Source organism: Agrilus planipennis, unplaced genomic scaffold, assembly GCF_000699045.2.
Source record: "Agrilus planipennis isolate EAB-ADULT unplaced genomic scaffold, Apla_2.0 scaffold177, whole genome shotgun sequence".
In the NCBI taxonomy this organism is placed as follows: Eukaryota; Metazoa; Arthropoda; class Insecta; order Coleoptera; family Buprestidae; genus Agrilus; species Agrilus planipennis.
Window position 1 is genome coordinate 7,061 of NW_020438926.1, and position 20,369 is coordinate 27,429.

At 35.4% G+C, this 20,369-nt stretch overlaps 2 protein-coding genes across 2 annotated transcripts; both read left to right on the plus strand.

Annotated features, from left to right (window-relative positions):
• Positions 1-1,046: 1,046 nt before the first annotated feature.
• Positions 1,047-4,809, plus strand: LOC112903919 (probable ubiquitin carboxyl-terminal hydrolase FAF-X). Its single transcript, XM_025974031.1, has 6 exons — positions 1,047-1,347; positions 1,427-1,624; positions 1,677-2,372; positions 2,907-3,230; positions 3,289-4,109; positions 4,173-4,809. The coding sequence occupies exons 2-6, from the start codon at positions 1,568-1,570 to the stop codon at positions 4,807-4,809; spliced, it is 2,535 nt and encodes an 844-aa protein (XP_025829816.1). The 5' UTR covers positions 1,047-1,347; positions 1,427-1,567.
• A 4,402-nt stretch (positions 4,810-9,211) lies between these two features.
• On the plus strand, positions 9,212-19,503 carry LOC108740705 (probable ubiquitin carboxyl-terminal hydrolase FAF-X). The gene is made up of 14 exons (XM_025974033.1): positions 9,212-9,470; positions 9,523-10,218; positions 10,753-11,076; positions 11,135-11,955; positions 12,019-12,931; positions 12,986-14,675; positions 14,778-15,161; positions 15,219-15,473; positions 15,533-15,859; positions 15,915-16,196; positions 16,253-16,529; positions 16,684-17,027; positions 17,091-17,373; positions 17,497-19,503. The coding sequence occupies exons 1-14, from the start codon at positions 9,414-9,416 to the stop codon at positions 18,242-18,244; spliced, it is 7,401 nt and encodes a 2,466-aa protein (XP_025829818.1). The 5' UTR covers positions 9,212-9,413; the 3' UTR covers positions 18,245-19,503.
• The last annotated feature ends 866 nt before the right edge of the window (positions 19,504-20,369 follow it).

The window sequence follows — 20,369 nt, forward strand, 5'->3', positions numbered from 1 at the left end:
AACTTTAAAGAAAACTAATAAAATTCGGTTCCTTTGACGTTTGTATTTCCATTTCATTAGTTTTGATATGCGGAAAATAAAGAGGGCGAAAAATTAAAAATACAATGAAACGCCCTGTATACGCAGATTAATGAAAAAGTGGACCGGTACGTAATGTGTGCGTACAACAGGACATATTAAAAGTCATGGCATTGTGCTCCAGGAACAGCACGCAACCTCATAAAAGGCCAACCCTCACTTTTATTAAACTCCTCCCTAACACATTTGTGTTTGAACATTTATTACAGTAGTTGGGGTGACCACTTCTGCATGATTAACGTCTAGCATCCGAGACAAGAATTTTAATAGATGTCACATTTTATTAATGTCTTTTTGGATCAAATTAACATGCTTATTTTGACCCAAATTGAATTTTTATTTTCAGACGTTTATATCAAATATAAAAGTGGCATTTATGTCTACGTTGTAAACTTTTCTATTCATATTAACAATTACATATTCCCATTTTAATTTGAACTACCATTGGTTTGTGATTCTGACATATAATTATTTATTAATTTTTAATAACTTNTTATTTTATTTTCGAATAACAACATAATGTTATAGAAATAAATAAAATAAAAGGAAGTCATATGAATCAGAAAGGTTTGTTCCACTGTACAGGATCAGTTTAATCATTAATATTATGTTACATTACGTAAACCATAATAACTTATCTTATTATTTACATTTGCACTGGTTTAAAAAGAGATTTTTATTTTTTGTTTAACTTCGTATACTTAAAGTACTTAAAATACTTAGTATACCAATAAAAAATAAAAGTAAAATGGTTTGGTTCAGTTATAACAAGCAACTAATAAGGACATGCCAATTTGAGAAAGAAATTAAATTGCAGTAAATTAATATAATCGAAATAAATATGTTTATATATTTGTTGATTTATTAAAAAATTTATTGTCATTTAATATTTATTTATTTTCTTAATTTTAATAGCTAAGATCGGCAAATGGTGGTTAAGTAACTGAACGCATCTTGTGCTTGAAAAATATTTGTACGTCAAATGATACAAGTTTGTCGTTCCTAATATAAAATTTTTTTAAATAAATACACGTTGAAATATTTTTAAGTTGCTTACTATTAAAGTAACGTAGTTTCTTTGTCAGAAATATATTTAGAATACTTTAAATCTTTAATTTTCGGCGCCATTTTGTAAATGACCGGTCAATTTTCTGAAGAATTTTTTGATCCAATACAAAACTAATTTGTTTGTGGCAGAAATAGAAACAATTTTATAAAACTTCACGTGTGTAATCTTTTGCCTTATCTCATATTTTTTTGGCAAAATTGGTAAGTGTCATTGTTTACATACGCATTTAACTGAAAATGTCGTTACTGTCACTCCTCCCTTTTATTTTTTGATCCCTAGATACACTTTTGTCAGCCTTTATTTTAAGAATTGCATGTCAAAATCGCTGATTACTTTGCTGGTGTGGTATTTCAAAGAGAATAAACTTGGCCATATTATATAGGAGTTTTATAATGTCTGACTAACTTAATTAAATACCTAATGACCATTGTAACAAGGGGACAGGGATTCCTAGGGGAGCCCTGTGACAACACACAAGTAAGTTCACAGAAAAAGCTTCATTTACATACAGTACAGAAGTATTTTTTAGAATATTCCTGCTACATCAACAGCCAATGAACTACAAAATGAATCAACCGAACTTGATTTTCCCCATGATAAGTTGTTATCACTTGATGAAAAAATATCAAATGTACGCTGGGTAGTACCTGTTCTGCCAGATCAAGAACTAGAATGTCTGCTTAATGCTTCTGTTGACTTGGCAAAAAAAGGTTTAGACACACAATCAGAAGCATGTCAAAGGTTCTTTAGAGAAGGTCTAACAATCTCCTTTACTAAAATATTGACTGATGATGCAGTTTCAAGTTGGAAGTCTAATATACACTTGTGTATTTTTCAAAATTGCCTCAAATTGGTAGAGTTATGTGTTGTGAAACTTAAACAAGATTGGTTTCCACTTTTGGATCTGTTAGCAATGTTATTTAATCCCAATAACAAATTTCACACTTTCAATGCTTCAAGAGCTAGTGAAACTGCTGGCTCAAATACAAGTTTATCAGAAGAGGAATTGTTTGCAAGACCCTCCAATGATATTAGAAACCCTAGAGGCTGGTTAGTTGATTTAATAAATAAATTTGGTGAACTAGGAGGATTTCAGTTGCTGTTGGAGAGATTTCAGAGTGGAAATTTGAGTGTTTCTGTTGTATTTGCACTCATTAGGCCTTTTGGGTTGTCATACGAATTCTTAACACCACATACTATCAATAAATATATACTACCTGTTTTGGTAAGTTTTTTAATGATTGTTGTTGCATCTAAGCAGTTGTTTATTACATGATTTTACTGAGAAAGTAACTACATTCTTATTATGAAATGAATGATGAGTCATCACATTTGGTTGTTTATGTGGTGTTATTAATAGCCACATCATTAATTTATAAATCAGGTTGTTGGTTGGACCCATTTTTCAAAATTATTTTTTTCTTTTATTGCATTTATTTTAAAAGCATCATTTAATCACCTAATAGCTTTTTTATTGTTACATTTAGGGTAGTGTAAAGGCTATAATAAAGGCCAATTGCCCTTTCTAAAACTCCTTACATACTATATTCCATTAGTTTATGAGTAAAGGAATTTATTTTTACATATAAACTATTCAGTTTATCTTAAAATGTTTTAATCTATTACTACCAGTTTTAATAATATACCAGAAAGAAAGTAAAATTTTTATTTAAGATGTATAACTATAATAACTTTATCTTTTAAAAACTTAATAATACCTAAATTAATTACGAATAAAAACTCCTCATTGAAATTGCAGGATATGATTCCAAATATATTAGAAAAATTGACTGACGACGAATTGAAACGTGAAGCAAAAAGTGAGACAAAGAGTGATATTGTTTCGGCAATAATAAAATCTTCAAAGAATTTGGCATCTCGTGTGCCTAATCAAGAGGAACTGATAAGAGTATTGGAAAGTTTTAGGCTAAAAATGATACTACGTCAATTGCAAATATCCAGTTTTAATGGAAAAATGAATGCTCTTAATGAAATTAACAAAGTCATTTCTAGTGTAGCTTATTACCCCAATAGGCACCATGGTATGGAGGAGGAAGAGTACTTAACGCCAGAAAGAATGGCGGTAAATTGAAATAAACTTTTCTTTTAGTTTAACATCCTACTTGTGGTATTATTTTCAGAAATGGCTCAAAGAAAACCAAGTGCTAGAAATAGTATTAAGAGACTCGTTACACCAGCCCCAGTATGTAGAAAAATTAGAAAAAATCCTCAGGTTTGTAATCAAAGAACACGCCTTAACTCTGTCTGACTTGGATGCCATTTGGTCGGCGCAAGTGGGCAAACACGAGGCTATAGTCAAAAACGTTCACGACCTCCTAGCAAAACTGGCATGGGACTTTAGCCCTGAACAGTTAGATCACTTATTTGAATGCTTTCAAAGCAGTTGGACATCAGCATCGAAAAGGCAGCGAGAAAGACTCCTGGAACTTATTCGACGTCTTGCCGAAGACGACAAAGAAGGTGTCATGGCTCACAAAGTCCTGACATTGTTTTGGAACTTGGCCCATTCTGAAGAAGTGCCCACAGAGATTATGGACCAGGCTTTAGCTGCCCATGTTAAAATTTTAGATTACAGTTGTTCCCAAGAAAGGGACGCTCAGAAAACTGTGTGGCTCGATAAATGCGTAGACGAATTGAAACAGGGTGATTCTTGGGCTTTGCCTGCCTTAAAACAGATTAGGGAAATATCGTGCCTATACGAGCCCAATGTGAATGGAATACATACCCAGAGAACCAACCACACCTTTTACAGGCAGGAGGTCATCGAACGATTGCAGACGCAACATTCGTTAGTTATTTTAGTAACCAATAGTTTGACTAATTACATGGAGCGACTAAGGGTGCTGGCGAAAGAACATCCCGAAATTAATCCCGAAACTTACCTGCCTGATGGGAGATACAATCACAATTTACAGGTCCAGGAAAGACTGAATTTTCTTAGGTACAGTTTTGACCTTTCTAATTAATAAATTTGTTATCTGATTATTAAATTTTGTTTGGTCAGGTTTCTTTTGAGAGATGGTCAATTGTGGTTATGCGCTGAACAAGCGAAGCAGATATGGAATTGTCTTACAGAAAATGCAGTATTCCCTTCAGATCGCGAGGCATGTTTTCGTTGGTTCTCCAAACTAATGGGCGAAGAGCCTGATTTAGATCCCGGAATAAACAAGGACTTCTTCGAGAACAACATCCTCCAGCTTGACCCTGTTCTCTTAACCGAAAGCGGCATCAAGTGCTTCGAACGTTTCTTTAAAGCAGTCAACGTCAAAGAAGACAAACTGAAACCGAAACGACGTGTTCTCCTTACCGAAGACCCCGATCTTATAGGTCTTGATTATCTTTGGAAAGTTGTTACTTTGTGCACTGACGAGGTGGCAGCTCGAGCTATTGAACTATTACGCGAAGTAACGACCAATTTAGGACCTAGTTTGCAAGCTACACAGCTGGAATTTCACGAACAGTTCATTACTGAGTGTTTCAATAGACTCAGGGCTTACTATGATACTGTGATGGCACTGCAACAGTCCTCAGTAGATAAAGAGTTTGAAACCAAACAAATACACAATAGAATAAAATCGGAAGCTGTGAAGATGTGTCGAGTCCTNTACCTCATGTCTCTGTCAATATTTTTTTTTTTTTAAACAATGTAACCTTTGTTTTGTGAATAATAATGAATATTCCAGCCTAAAAATATTGTAAAATAACTTCTGTTGATCCTTTGGTTTGGATACTTATGAAACAATTCATCATGTTAAGGTTAGTATTTTTAGGTAATCATCATCATTCCTACTGCTTTACTTATGAAAAAGAAGCTAGCAACTTAATGTCTAAAACTGTAAGCCTACAATACCTTTGAAAGAGAACTATATAGCTTTACTTGTAAAACAGTAAACTTGTATTTCTCTTGACAAAAACCATACTTGTAATGCGGTAGTTCGGTATTACTCATATGAAGGTTACTTACAAAACAATAAACCTGATGTAGTCGCCTTGAAAAAGACCCTAAAGTAACATTAGGTCCTTGTAATAATATATTAATGTTGAAAAAGAAATACAGCTGTACTTGTAAAATAACAAAGCTGTACTACTCCTGAAAGGAATCTCTAATAAACTTTACTAGTAAAACAGTTTCACTTGTAAAACAATGAATTTTTATTACTTTTGAAGAAGACCAAACAGCTTTACATGTAAAACAGTAAATAAGTATTCCTGTTCGAGAACGTCTTAATAGCTTTACTTGTATAGCAGTAATTAAGTATTACCCTCGAAAAAGACCTGACAACTTTACCTGAAAGGCGGTAATACTCTATTACTGTTGAAAACTTTTACTTACAATAAACCTTTCCTACTTTTGAAAGAGACCTAACAACTTTACTTGTAAAACAGTAAACTAGAATTACCCTTAAAAAAGGCATAACAACTATAGTTATAAAACAGTAAACTCGTTTTCCTCTTGAAAAAGGTTTAACAGTTTTACCTATAAAACAATAAAACTTTATTACTTTTGAAAAAGACCCAACAGCTTTACTTGTAAAACAGTAAATATGTATTCCTGTTTGAGAAGGTCTTAACAGATTTACTTGTAAAGCAGTAATTCAGTAATACTCTCGAAAAAGACCTGACAACTTTACCTAAAGGGCAGTAATACTGAATTACTGTTGAAGAACTTTACACATAGTAAACCTTTACTACTTTTGAAGAAAACCTAACAACTTTACTTGTAAAACAGTACATCAGTATTGATCTTAAAACAGGCATAAAAACTTTAGTTATAAAACAGTAGGTCAGTGTTTGAAAGGCGGTAATACTGTATTACTGTTAAAAAACTTTACTTACAATAAACTTTTACTACTTTTCAAAAAGACCTTGTAAATATGTATTCCAGTTTAAGAAAACTTTCACAAGTTTACTTGTAAAGCACAAGCTTTCGCTGCCAACCTCTGTCTATTGTAAAATAGTTCGCCAGAAACACAAAGCTTGTAAGACAAAAACCTACAGTAAATATAACTTTAAGGACAACGTCCGAAATGTTTGATGTCCTTTATGTTTCCCTAACTATAATATATAAAGCACCGCTGTTACAATATTTAATAAACACACAAAAGCCTTATGGTGTTTCCAAATAAATTTCGCATTTTTGTAAAATTTTGGGTTTGTCATTTATTCTATAAACAGTGCATCACATTTTCCGGTTCTAAATGTATTAAATTCAATTGTGAACATGATAAAGGGTAATTTTCGGAAAATGAAACTAGTACGAATGTTACAGTAGGTAATTTACCTGCTGTTGGGTGCACTTTAAACTAACACTGATAATATTTATGTGCAATTTATATGCAAACAAGGTTTGTTACCTACTTAAAACATGAAAACGCAGGTATTTAAATATAGGCGTAATTATATCAATAGATGCTCCTTCGAGAAAGGAGTTTCTTATTTGCATTTTACCCCTATCATGTAGAAATGTACTGGCGCAGTCATTCAAAGTTTATTTTATAGATAATTATTACACATTACAATTGCTATTTAAATTTAATTTCTGTGTTATCTTCTAAGGACCTTTGCGTGTATGTGACGGCAGGACCTTTATTTTACTCTATCAGACACCGTTTATAATAAAAGCAGAAAATGCGGTAAAGAAACCAATAAGCATAAAAAGGACTCACCCTTTTCTCCTTGAAGGACACGTGTTTCGTCCACTTGACCATTATCAATGAGAGACTGACTAATCTACTTGATATGCTGCAGAAAAGCCATAAAACTGTGAAATAATAATATAAATAGAATCATGAATGAACTGGAGTAATTTATCTAACTATTGAACTATTAAGAGGTGAAATTTGTAAAGCAATGTGTAAATATATAAAACATTTATAATGAGAGGGCTTAGCGATAAAAATTAACTATTATTTAAACCCGCCTATTTCATGGCAATTGTTGTCAAACAGGCGATTTTAAATTAATGATTCTTATAAAAAGAAAACATCCCGGATATCAAAAGTAGGCCTAAGCAATTCTTCCATCTTTTAACTTATGTATATGTAACCAACCATACACCCTAATATCAACTTTTAAACCCGCTCAATACATGTCAATTGTTTAATCAAACTAGGTGACTTTTAATTAAAGATTCTTATGAAAAAATAAACATCCTGAACATCTAAAATAGGCCTATATAAACAACCCTTTACTATTTCATATCAGTTGTCCAATGTTCCGTGCTTTATGAACAACCCTGTTTGTAATACCTAACTAGATCAGAAAAAAAATCATAATCCATATCAGCTGGAGTACGAACGAGCAATAAAACGTTTTATTTTCTGGTCATTATTCAGGTGCATGGGCACTTGAGCACCTTACATGCCCCTCTGATCTCTGATGCATCATACTCGATCCACCCCTGCTGTAATAATAAATATCTATTTGTCAAATATATTAGCTTCTTGGCGGCTGGAATCGGCGACGGAGGGCTTGTATATTAAACACCACTCGAATAAAATCGTATTCAATTTATAGCGATAGCTCTTGTGATGTAGGCTAGGCCACGTGTTCACCCTCTGTTTCGTTCCTCGCCTCAGAAACCGTGGGGTTCAAGATGATTACCAACGAAAATATCTACAATTAAATCTGAACGAGAGCGAACATGCCATTATTGCTCTAACATATTCACCAGACCAGACAAAGTAAGGGCTAACAGTTTTGAATAGTTGATTGTTTATAATACGTAAATGAAAAGCACTTTATGTATTCAACAGTTTTTAATTAAATTATGTAACAATATTGTTCCCTCTCATTGTAACATCTGCAGAAGTTGTAGTAAAATTTAAATGTCATATTTTCTCTAAAAAGAAGTAGAAGCCAAAAGTCCATCCAATGTAAGGTTTATTATTATGAATGTGAAACCACAAGAAACGTTTCGCTATCATTTATAAGGCTGCTTCAAAGTCACAATATACATATGGTGTTAATAGTTATAATTAAGGTTTCCTGCTTAATTTTCATGAATTTCACCTAGTAAGGTGTACCAATTAAACCTTAACCGTAACTATTGACATCTCATATATATATATTGTAACCCTGAAGAAGATTCATAACTGACAGCGAAACGCTGCTTGTAATTTCACATTCATATAATAAACTTTATAAACCCTACATAGACTGGATTTTTGTCTTCTAGTTTTGAACATTTCTTTCATATCAGCTACTAAAGACTTTCAGCCTGCAATGAAGTGCAAACCCGAAGGTTAGGGCGGAAAGTCCTCTTATGCCTATTTCTAGAAATGGAATTAAATATTCCCCTGTTGATTTCTGTTTTATGTACGGAGGGATGATTACTGATTTTACGCTCAAGGATTTCATATTGTTCAAGTATAGGTAAAGAAAACAGGACTCATTATATTAAATGTTGTCGCTAATATTAAGTGGAAATAAGAAGGGGTGCTGCAGTTCCATACACTTTTACGAGTGTAACTTTAAAGAAAACTAATAAAATTCGGTTCCTTTGACGTTTGTATTTCCATTTCATTAGTTTTGATATGCGGAAAATAAAGAGGGCGAAAAATTAAAAATACAATGAAACGCCCTGTATACGCAGATTAATGAAAAAGTGGACCGGTACGTAATGTGTGCGTACAACAGGACATATTAAAAGTCATGGCATTGTGCTCCAGGAACAGCACGCAACCTCATAAAAGGCCAACCCTCACTTTTATTAAACTCCTCCCTAACACATTTGTGTTTGAACATTTATTACAGTAGTTGGGGTGACCACTTCTGCATGATTAACGTCTAGCATCCGAGACAAGAATTTTAATAGATGTCACATTTTATTAATGTCTTTTTGGATCAAATTAACATGCTTATTTTGACCCAAATTGAATTTTTATTTTCAGACGTTTATATCAAATATAAAAGTGGCATTTATGTCTACGTTGTAAACTTTTCTATTCATATTAACAATTACATATTCCCATTTTAATTTGAACTACCATTGGTTTGTGATTCTGACATATAATTATTTATTAATNAAGTGTCATTGTTTACATACGCATTTAACTGAAAATGTCGTTACTGTCACTCCTCCCTTTTATTTTTTGATCCCTAGATACACTTTTGTCAGCCTTTATTTTAAGAATTGCATGTCAAAATCGCTGATTACTTTGCTGGTGTGGTATTTCAAAGAGAATAAACTTGGCCATATTATATAGGAGTTTTATAATGTCTGACTAACTTAATTAAATACCTAATGACCATTGTAACAAGGGGACAGGGATTCCTAGGGGAGCCCTGTGACAACACACAAGTAAGTTCACAGAAAAAGCTTCATTTACATACAGTACAGAAGTATTTTTTAGAATATTCCTGCTACATCAACAGCCAATGAACTACAAAATGAATCAACCGAACTTGATTTTCCCCATGATAAGTTGTTATCACTTGATGAAAAAATATCAAATGTACGCTGGGTAGTACCTGTTCTGCCAGATCAAGAACTAGAATGTCTGCTTAATGCTTCTGTTGACTTGGCAAAAAAAGGTTTAGACACACAATCAGAAGCATGTCAAAGGTTCTTTAGAGAAGGTCTAACAATCTCCTTTACTAAAATATTGACTGATGATGCAGTTTCAAGTTGGAAGTCTAATATACACTTGTGTATTTTTCAAAATTGCCTCAAATTGGTAGAGTTATGTGTTGTGAAACTTAAACAAGATTGGTTTCCACTTTTGGATCTGTTAGCAATGTTATTTAATCCCAATAACAAATTTCACACTTTCAATGCTTCAAGAGCTAGTGAAACTGCTGGCTCAAATACAAGTTTATCAGAAGAGGAATTGTTTGCAAGACCCTCCAATGATATTAGAAACCCTAGAGGCTGGTTAGTTGATTTAATAAATAAATTTGGTGAACTAGGAGGATTTCAGTTGCTGTTGGAGAGATTTCAGAGTGGAAATTTGAGTGTTTCTGTTGTATTTGCACTCATTAGGCCTTTTGGGTTGTCATACGAATTCTTAACACCACATACTATCAATAAATATATACTACCTGTTTTGGTAAGTTTTTTAATGATTGTTGTTGCATCTAAGCAGTTGTTTATTACATGATTTTACTGAGAAAGTAACTACATTCTTATTATGAAATGAATGATGAGTCATCACATTTGGTTGTTTATGTGGTGTTATTAATAGCCACATCATTAATTTATAAATCAGGTTGTTGGTTGGACCCATTTTTCAAAATTATTTTTTTCTTTTATTGCATTTATTTTAAAAGCATCATTTAATCACCTAATAGCTTTTTTATTGTTACATTTAGGGTAGTGTAAAGGCTATAATAAAGGCCAATTGCCCTTTCTAAAACTCCTTACATACTATATTCCATTAGTTTATGAGTAAAGGAATTTATTTTTACATATAAACTATTCAGTTTATCTTAAAATGTTTTAATCTATTACTACCAGTTTTAATAATATACCAGAAAGAAAGTAAAATTTTTATTTAAGATGTATAACTATAATAACTTTATCTTTTAAAAACTTAATAATACCTAAATTAATTACGAATAAAAACTCCTCATTGAAATTGCAGGATATGATTCCAAATATATTAGAAAAATTGACTGACGACGAATTGAAACGTGAAGCAAAAAGTGAGACAAAGAGTGATATTGTTTCGGCAATAATAAAATCTTCAAAGAATTTGGCATCTCGTGTGCCTAATCAAGAGGAACTGATAAGAGTATTGGAAAGTTTTAGGCTAAAAATGATACTACGTCAATTGCAAATATCCAGTTTTAATGGAAAAATGAATGCTCTTAATGAAATTAACAAAGTCATTTCTAGTGTAGCTTATTACCCCAATAGGCACCATGGTATGGAGGAGGAAGAGTACTTAACGCCAGAAAGAATGGCGGTAAATTGAAATAAACTTTTCTTTTAGTTTAACATCCTACTTGTGGTATTATTTTCAGAAATGGCTCAAAGAAAACCAAGTGCTAGAAATAGTATTAAGAGACTCGTTACACCAGCCCCAGTATGTAGAAAAATTAGAAAAAATCCTCAGGTTTGTAATCAAAGAACACGCCTTAACTCTGTCTGACTTGGATGCCATTTGGTCGGCGCAAGTGGGCAAACACGAGGCTATAGTCAAAAACGTTCACGACCTCCTAGCAAAACTGGCATGGGACTTTAGCCCTGAACAGTTAGATCACTTATTTGAATGCTTTCAAAGCAGTTGGACATCAGCATCGAAAAGGCAGCGAGAAAGACTCCTGGAACTTATTCGACGTCTTGCCGAAGACGACAAAGAAGGTGTCATGGCTCACAAAGTCCTGACATTGTTTTGGAACTTGGCCCATTCTGAAGAAGTGCCCACAGAGATTATGGACCAGGCTTTAGCTGCCCATGTTAAAATTTTAGATTACAGTTGTTCCCAAGAAAGGGACGCTCAGAAAACTGTGTGGCTCGATAAATGCGTAGACGAATTGAAACAGGGTGATTCTTGGGCTTTGCCTGCCTTAAAACAGATTAGGGAAATATCGTGCCTATACGAGCCCAATGTGAATGGAATACATACCCAGAGAACCAACCACACCTTTTACAGGCAGGAGGTCATCGAACGATTGCAGACGCAACATTCGTTAGTTATTTTAGTAACCAATAGTTTGACTAATTACATGGAGCGACTAAGGGTGCTGGCGAAAGAACATCCCGAAATTAATCCCGAAACTTACCTGCCTGATGGGAGATACAATCACAATTTACAGGTCCAGGAAAGACTGAATTTTCTTAGGTACAGTTTTGACCTTTCTAATTAATAAATTTGTTATCTGATTATTAAATTTTGTTTGGTCAGGTTTCTTTTGAGAGATGGTCAATTGTGGTTATGCGCTGAACAAGCGAAGCAGATATGGAATTGTCTTACAGAAAATGCAGTATTCCCTTCAGATCGCGAGGCATGTTTTCGTTGGTTCTCCAAACTAATGGGCGAAGAGCCTGATTTAGATCCCGGAATAAACAAGGACTTCTTCGAGAACAACATCCTCCAGCTTGACCCTGTTCTCTTAACCGAAAGCGGCATCAAGTGCTTCGAACGTTTCTTTAAAGCAGTCAACGTCAAAGAAGACAAACTGAAACCGAAACGACGTGTTCTCCTTACCGAAGACCCCGATCTTATAGGTCTTGATTATCTTTGGAAAGTTGTTACTTTGTGCACTGACGAGGTGGCAGCTCGAGCTATTGAACTATTACGCGAAGTAACGACCAATTTAGGACCTAGTTTGCAAGCTACACAGCTGGAATTTCACGAACAGTTCATTACTGAGTGTTTCAATAGACTCAGGGCTTACTATGATACTGTGATGGCACTGCAACAGTCCTCAGTAGATAAAGAGTTTGAAACCAAACAAATACACAATAGAATAAAATCGGAAGCTGTGAAGATGTGTCGAGTCCTTAGGGTACTTTATGAATATATAAACGAATGTGACAGCGCCTTTATGGGCGAGAGGAGAATACTGCCCTTGCACAGGGCTTGCAGGGGAAAGCATATGACGTTAATAATTAGGTTTTCTAGTCCCAGCAGGCAGGTGGATGACCTGGAAATCTTTACGCACTCTAATGAAACGTTAGCCTCACTGAGAAGACACATATTAAGAAAGATTAAGCCCGGAGTGCACTGTAAATTAGAGTTGTTTGTAAATGGAGAGCCATTAGACTCTGGTGATGACAGAAAATTATTATCACAAATTCCATTGCGAGATAAAATGGTAAATCATCATTTTTTATTATTTCCGTAGTGTCATAAATGTTTTTTATTTCAGCTTATTTCCGCTAAAGTGTCCCACATCAACTCGAATATCGCATCATCGCAAGACAGCAGTTCTGACAGTTCAACGTCATCTCCGCAACACCCTTACGACGGCCCCAACATTGAGGCAGAGAATTTATTACCAGGGGTTCTTATGTCAATGCAAACACCTTACGCCTATTTCTTCTGTCAATTGGCAGCGTTGGGCAGTGCCATGGACTATCCTCCACTTCGTGACGGTGCACGACTCCTTCTTCAAATTATGCCCTGTGACAACAGAACCATTCAAAAGTTGCTCCTACTTTTCAACGGTAGCAAAGATCCAGAGGTTTCAATTGAAAGCACATTTTTCCGCGCGTCACCTGCAGAAGTCTTGTACAACCTTGAAGTGCTCTATGTACTTCTCATGCCTGCCCAAGAACCTCTTTCAGATAAATCATACGAATTCCAATACAGCTTCATAATTTCTGGCGAGGCTCATACCTTTTTAGATTTCTTAATCAAAAACAATTTTATGAGCAACGCAGATATTGTTACGTTACGTTCGGCCTTCTTAATTGTTCTTAAAATTTGTAAATTAATCCTGACCTCGGTAGCGCACGTTCTGGTCCGTCTCAGTGAAGATCACACACCTCCCGAAACGGAAAACAGGAACGATAACGTAATGACGCCTGGGATGTATTTGAAGCAAGCTCTGAGGTCCGTTCCAGGTCACTCGGACAACATTCTTCGTCAAGTATCGATGAAGTTGTCCCAAGGACTTGCAGACTTGATGCTGTCTGAAACTAACACAAGTCACACACAAGCTCTATTTAATCAGGCACTAAACTGGGAATTTCCAGATACAAATGTTGTATTGGCAATAATGAGACTTGTTTGGGCTGCAAGTAGTGCTAATTTACATGCTCGGGATGCTGGTCATGAAACGTTGCATTCTTTGTGCAATCCAGCTAAACGAAATGCCCCTTTGGAACTTCACTCTGATGATGCTCTTCTGTGCAAAGAAGCTTTGGAATTATTTAGTATCGCCTTGGTTTTGAACCCGAGCAGTTTAGAACACCTTTGTCGCGAGAAGATGTTCCTTGACTTCCTTACAGACCTAGTGCTCTTTAATCCCAGCAGTGCAGTGCGGATATCCGCTGCCGAGCAATTCCTAGTTATCTGTACATGCGGAGCTGCGAGTAAACTAGCTCTTCAGCTCGTAACTCCCTTTCTTTTCTCTCTATTAGATACTTTGGTTGTGGAAAACACACAAACGTCACATGAATTCTTTCAATTGCTCTGCCGTCTTGTTAATTTCTCTTACATGGCTCACGTGCCCCTTCCTGCCATAGAAAACCTGGTGGCCCGCGAGGTTGCTTGGCTAAGAAAGGCTAGAAATCAACACGATGTTCTTTTGGAAGGTCATTTAAGTTTGGGAAGGGAATTATTGAGTTTTATGACTACAGAGCAAAAGTGCGAATTGGGAAGTTCGGATACCGGAAGTTTCATAAAGGAGTTGCTCGAAGACTTCCTGTTTCCTGCAAGTAAACTCATGTTACAGTTAGGTCGAACTGGACAATTGGGAGAGGACCCTGCGACTCCTATCTGCGATACCCCCCAAACTCAGGCTGCCGCATTTGAACTACTCTGCTCCCTTTGTGTAACCTGCGTGATGAATTGTAAACAGTTGGTGGCAATGCTCAATGACATGTTCTATTCAGGTGAATTTTTATTCCTCTTTTTTGCATATTTTCAAAAATTTCAAAATAATCTTAGTGTTATACACCATATCAATTTTTTCTAATATTTTCTCCCGTCCTCAGACCCTGATAGTGCCATAGTCGAGTGGGACTATTTTCCAGCGGTAGGGCCGCGCCCCTTCCAGGGCTTTGTAGGTTTGAAGAACGCCGGAGCCACTTGCTATATGAACTCGGTCCTGCAGCAGCTTTACATGGTGGAAAGTATACGAGAAGGACTTTTAGCGGCCGAGGGAGCTGCAACTGATCCTAACGAAGATTTCAGCGGAGAGGACAGGCTTGACATTGATTCCGAATGCTGTTGCGATGACCGTATAGGTCCTGATAACAACAGGAAAGACTACAATGTAGGCATTCTCAAGCAAGTTCAAGCTATTTTTGGACACTTAGCCTACTCAAGACTGCAATATTATGTCCCCAAGGGTCTTTGGAAGCATTTCAAATTACAAGGTAGTAGAATTTGTTAATAGAATGAGACAATTAAAAAGTTTCGGAATGGTTTTCTAGGTGAACCCGTAAATTTAAGGGAGCAACAGGATGCAGTAGAATTTTTCATGTCGCTTGTAGAAAGTCTGGATGAGGCCTTAAAAACTTTAGGCCATGAACAGATCATGTCGAAAATCCTCGGTGGCTCTTATTCAGATCAGAAGATATGCAGAGGCTGTCCCCATAGATATTCTAAAGAAGAGCCCTTTAGTGTTATCAGTGTTGACATAAGAAATCATAGTTCCCTACAGGATTCAATGGAGCAATATGTGAAGGGTGAATAATTTTTTTATGAGTCAATTATTTGAAGCATTTTTGATTCTTTTTTATTTCAGGTGAATTGCTAGAGGGTGCCGATGCGTACTATTGCGAAAAATGTGCGAAAAAAGTAGTGACAGTTAAACGTTTGTGCGTGAAAAAGTTGCCTCCTATATTGACGATCCAGTTGAAACGGTTTGAGTACGACTACGAACGCGTGTGTGCCATCAAATTCAACGACTATTTCGAATTCCCACGTGACCTGGACATGGAACCGTACACGGTCTCAGGATTGGCTAAGTTGGAGGGCGAAATTGTTGACTGTGATCTAGACACCAGTACTACTGACCCCTGCACGAAATATAGACTTTCCGGAATTGTAGTGCATTCAGGACAAGCTTCAGGTAATTTTATATTTTTTTCTGTGCTTCTTGTTTTCAATAGTTTAACTTTGTGTAGGTGGCCATTATTACTCTTACATAAGAAACTGTGATCCAAGTGGTAAAATTCGTTGGTACAAGTTCGACGATGGCGACGTTTCAGAATGTCGAATGGGGGAAGATGAGGAGATGAAAATTCAATGCTTTGGAGGCGATTATATGGGCGAAGTGTTTGACCCGATGCTTAAACGCACAACGTATCGTCGCCAAAAAAGGTGGTGGAACGCGTACATGCTGTTCTACACTCGCATGGATGTGGAAGAACAAACGTTCCTAAAATCTATAGAAATGCTCAGTCTGTGTAAGATTAATTTTCCGAACATTTTCGACATTTTTTTCTATTGTATTTTTTTGTAGCCGGTAAAAAGGAGAAATATGTGAAGATGCCGCTTGCCATTGAGAACAGCATAAGAAAACAGAACATCAAGTTCTTGCATCATCGTAGTCAATTTTCAATAGAGTATTTTTCGTTTATTAGGAAACTCATGACTTGCACGACTCCAACAAGTTCTAGGGCCAATATCAACACAGAATCGGAACAATTATCTTTACTGTGCACTCAACTAGCAAGCAAATTTCTATTCCATTCCGGATGGCACACGAAGAAAAATCTACGAGGTCCTGCAATTGAATGGTACATTATTTTTTTTCATTTCATTAATACAACTTATTTAACCAGAAAAATTATTTCAGTGATATTCAGAACAAAATTATAAGTGTAGACAACAGTAATTTCATATTAATTTTTCTTCATTATTAGATTTATATGAATACTATTAATTNTTTAGGTGCGATATATTATGTTTGCACCTACGTGCATCTCCCATAACGCGTTCGTGGTTCGCACACGAAATGCTGTTTAGCCATCCCCATCGTTTCTGTGAGTACCTCCTGAGTTGCCCAAGTAACGAGATTCGGTCGGCCTTCACCAAAATCATCGTCCTTTTGGCACATTTCTCAAACAACGACGGTCCTTGTGCGCCCCCACCCGGTTTCAACAACCCCGACCCATCGGCCACACTCAGCGATCACTTGTTGCTCGCCCTCCTCAGTCTTTTACAACGTGAAGTCAGCGAAAATGGACGACACTTACCCCATTACTGTAATGTGTTTCATATGTATGCTAGTCAAGGTAAAATTTCTGTTTTTTTGGGTGCTCTAGTATAAATGCATTTTTTTTTTGTTTTATTACCAGGTATCCATGAAAAGACACAATTATTGAAGATGAACGTGCCTGCTACGTTTATGCTGGTGGCGATGGATGAAGGCCCGGGCCCAGCCATAAAATACCAGTACATAGAATTAGGAAAATTGCACCAGCTGGTTTCTTGTCTTGTACGCTGTTGCGACGTGTCTTCGAAATGCCAATCTAGCACTGGTAATCCAGTGCTGCCTAATCCCTACAGGGAACCTACTATCCCGGACTACATTATGCCCCTGCATCCTCAGGCCATGGAAATACTGTTTGGAAGGTCGATGTAAGTCACGTTTTATTTTAATGTAGTATGTGTTTGTTATAAACGGTTCACATTTGTCGCTTTCCCCTAAATCTAAATATCCCCTAAACTTTCTTTCTTGTAACTTGTGGCAATGTGTTACAGTTACATAAAAAAAGTAATTGAGGACACAAATATTTCGGAGGACGCTATTAAACTGCTCCAGTTCTGCTGTTGGGAGAACCCGCATTTCTCGCGCATAATTCTCTCAGAGCTTTTATGGCAAATAGCGTTCGCGTACTGTCAAGAGCTCAGGCACCATATGGAACTCCTGTTGTCGATCCTGTTGATCGAAGACTCGTGGCAAACGCACCGAATCCACAATGCGATCAAGGGTGTGCCGGAAGAACGCGAAGGCCTCCTCGAAACGATTGCTCGTTCCAAAAATCACTACCAAAAACGAGCGTACCAGTGCATTAAGTGCATGGTGGCGTTGTTCAGTAAATGTCGCCCGGCGTTAGCCATGTTACACGGTCACGCGGACTTGCGTAGACAATGGACGCAGGCAGTGGCCTGGTTGCAGGACGAACTCGAGCGCCGTTATCCTGCCAATTCGCAGTATTCGTACAACACGTGGTCACCCCCCGCTCCAAGCAATGACAATTCGAACGGCTACTTCCTAGAGAGGTCGAACAGCGCAAGAAAAACATTTGAACGCGCCATCGAACTGATGCCCGAACCGGACAGGGAGGAGGAGGATGCAAGTGAAGAACAAGAGAGTCAAGAGGAAATCACAGAAGCCTCTCAGGGTGATGAGAATAATAAAACGGAAATGCCGGATGTGACGCAAAGTTGCGAAGGAAGCAATCCCCCATCTCAACAACAACAACAACAACAGCAACACAATTCGTAAACCAAGGTTTCTTCCTTCATCCTCCCCCTCATCCCTCCCGTGGTTGTTTTTGCCGCCGCCGCTGCTGCTGCGTTATAATAATAGACACAAGCTGCTAGTTGTATTACCTATATAATTACTATTATTATTATATAAATTTTTTATTTTAACGGAGGACATGTGATATGGATGTACATAATGCATTTTTTGTATCTAGACTAAACGCATTTGCTATTAATTGTTATTAACGTTCCTTCTCTTTCGAATGATTGATTGGTTACATTATCTCTCTCTTATCACCACCAATCGACCACCCAGGCAAGAGCAACTCTTATTTGCAATAACGGGTTATAAGTGCATACCACCGAGCCTATTTGCAATTAGTAATGCATTACTAATTATTACATACTATTATTAACTCTGTATTAATTAATCACTCTACGAACGACTATCATAATTGTCATTATTATTATTATTATTTACACTTATTGGTGGTAAGACTAGCAAATTTACTATACAAACTGTAATATACCTTTTATTTTAGTTTATTATTGTTTAAGTATTTATTTTGATAATTAATTAAGAGATACCTCTGCGCCTAGATCGAAAGAAAAATCAAAAACGAAAATGTGGTAAACGCGAATATCATTCGACTTAATTTTTAAATGAACTATTACTAATATATTTATTATTTTTTCTTTCTTGTCTATTTTTAAATTATTAATTTGTTGTCACCTGAATTTGAAAACAATAAATATGTTCGATTGTCAACTTAAATAATTTAAATCTCTCCTTTATATACATACGTACATATGCAGGGTGGTTTTTGAATAACAAATTAACAGCAATGGAACTTTATGTAACTTTGTAATTCACGTAAGTTACAAAAAAGAAGAATTGAAGACAATAAGTGCGTGTTGGGTCTTCACATGTGTTATAATTAAAGAATCACCCCGTATATTGCTTCTGCTTCCGTTGAAAATTGTTTTTGCGTGTGATAGTCTGTGTTAAGATGTGATTGTTTTGCCTTTTTTTTTAAACCATTATTAATCACATCTTAACAACTTTTAATGAGTTATATAATTTATAAATAAATCTGTAGTTCATAAAACCAAAATGAAACGGTTGAGGAGATCTGGGGATAAAACATTTAAATTGTAATATATTGTATTAATTATTATGCGTTATTTTTTGTGACTGTTTTTTTTTGGGCCTTTAGCATTAGTTGTGTGCACCAATGTAAAATCGTTTATTATCGCTATTACAATGATTATTATTATTATTATTTTTTTAATTCTATCCCATGTATATTTTTATAATGTATATGTAATTGTTAGTCGTTTTGCATTTTGTATTCTACAAAGTAGATGATGGCATGTTGTAAACGGATGCGAGACATCGGTTTTTCTCTTATTATTTTTTTTAATAGTTATTATGTACATCATTTTGATTGATTGATTGGAGATCATTAAATATAACATTTATTAATAAAAAAATTGCACGTTACTGTCGCACTTTGATGATCGCGAATTAATAAAAAATATAAGAAAAATATTAATTACATAAAGGGTACACATTCTGCTTCACCATTTTTGTCTTATATTTAAATATTAATTAATAAATTTAATAGCCTGTCCTGTTNTACCTACATTACTTAATGAATAATTAATTGGGAAAGTCTTTTTGATATCAATAGGCGTTGTTTTTTCGAATGATTTCGATTTTCTGTGCGCCATTTACTCTCATGTTGTCTTCACTACATTATTTACTACGTTGTATTTAATAAATAAAAAAGAAAAAATAAATCAAAGGTAATTAAATGATTAATTGATTATCATTATAAAGTTGGCAAAACTTTCACAAATTGATTATGAGGTTTACCAACCATTTAAATATGTTACACACACATACTCTTTGAACGTTATTGCTAGATAAATAAATCAAGTAAAAAGATTGATAGACTTTTTAAAGTATGATAAAATTCACTTCTGCTTATATACATCAATTAAACAATAAAAATACGTTATCAAAAAACTAATTTTTTTTGAATTGACGCTTATAAACTGCATCATTTATAAACTTGTATCTATTAAAAGAAGTTTTAATTTTTGTTTCATTCAATTTTAAACAACAAACTTGTCAATTA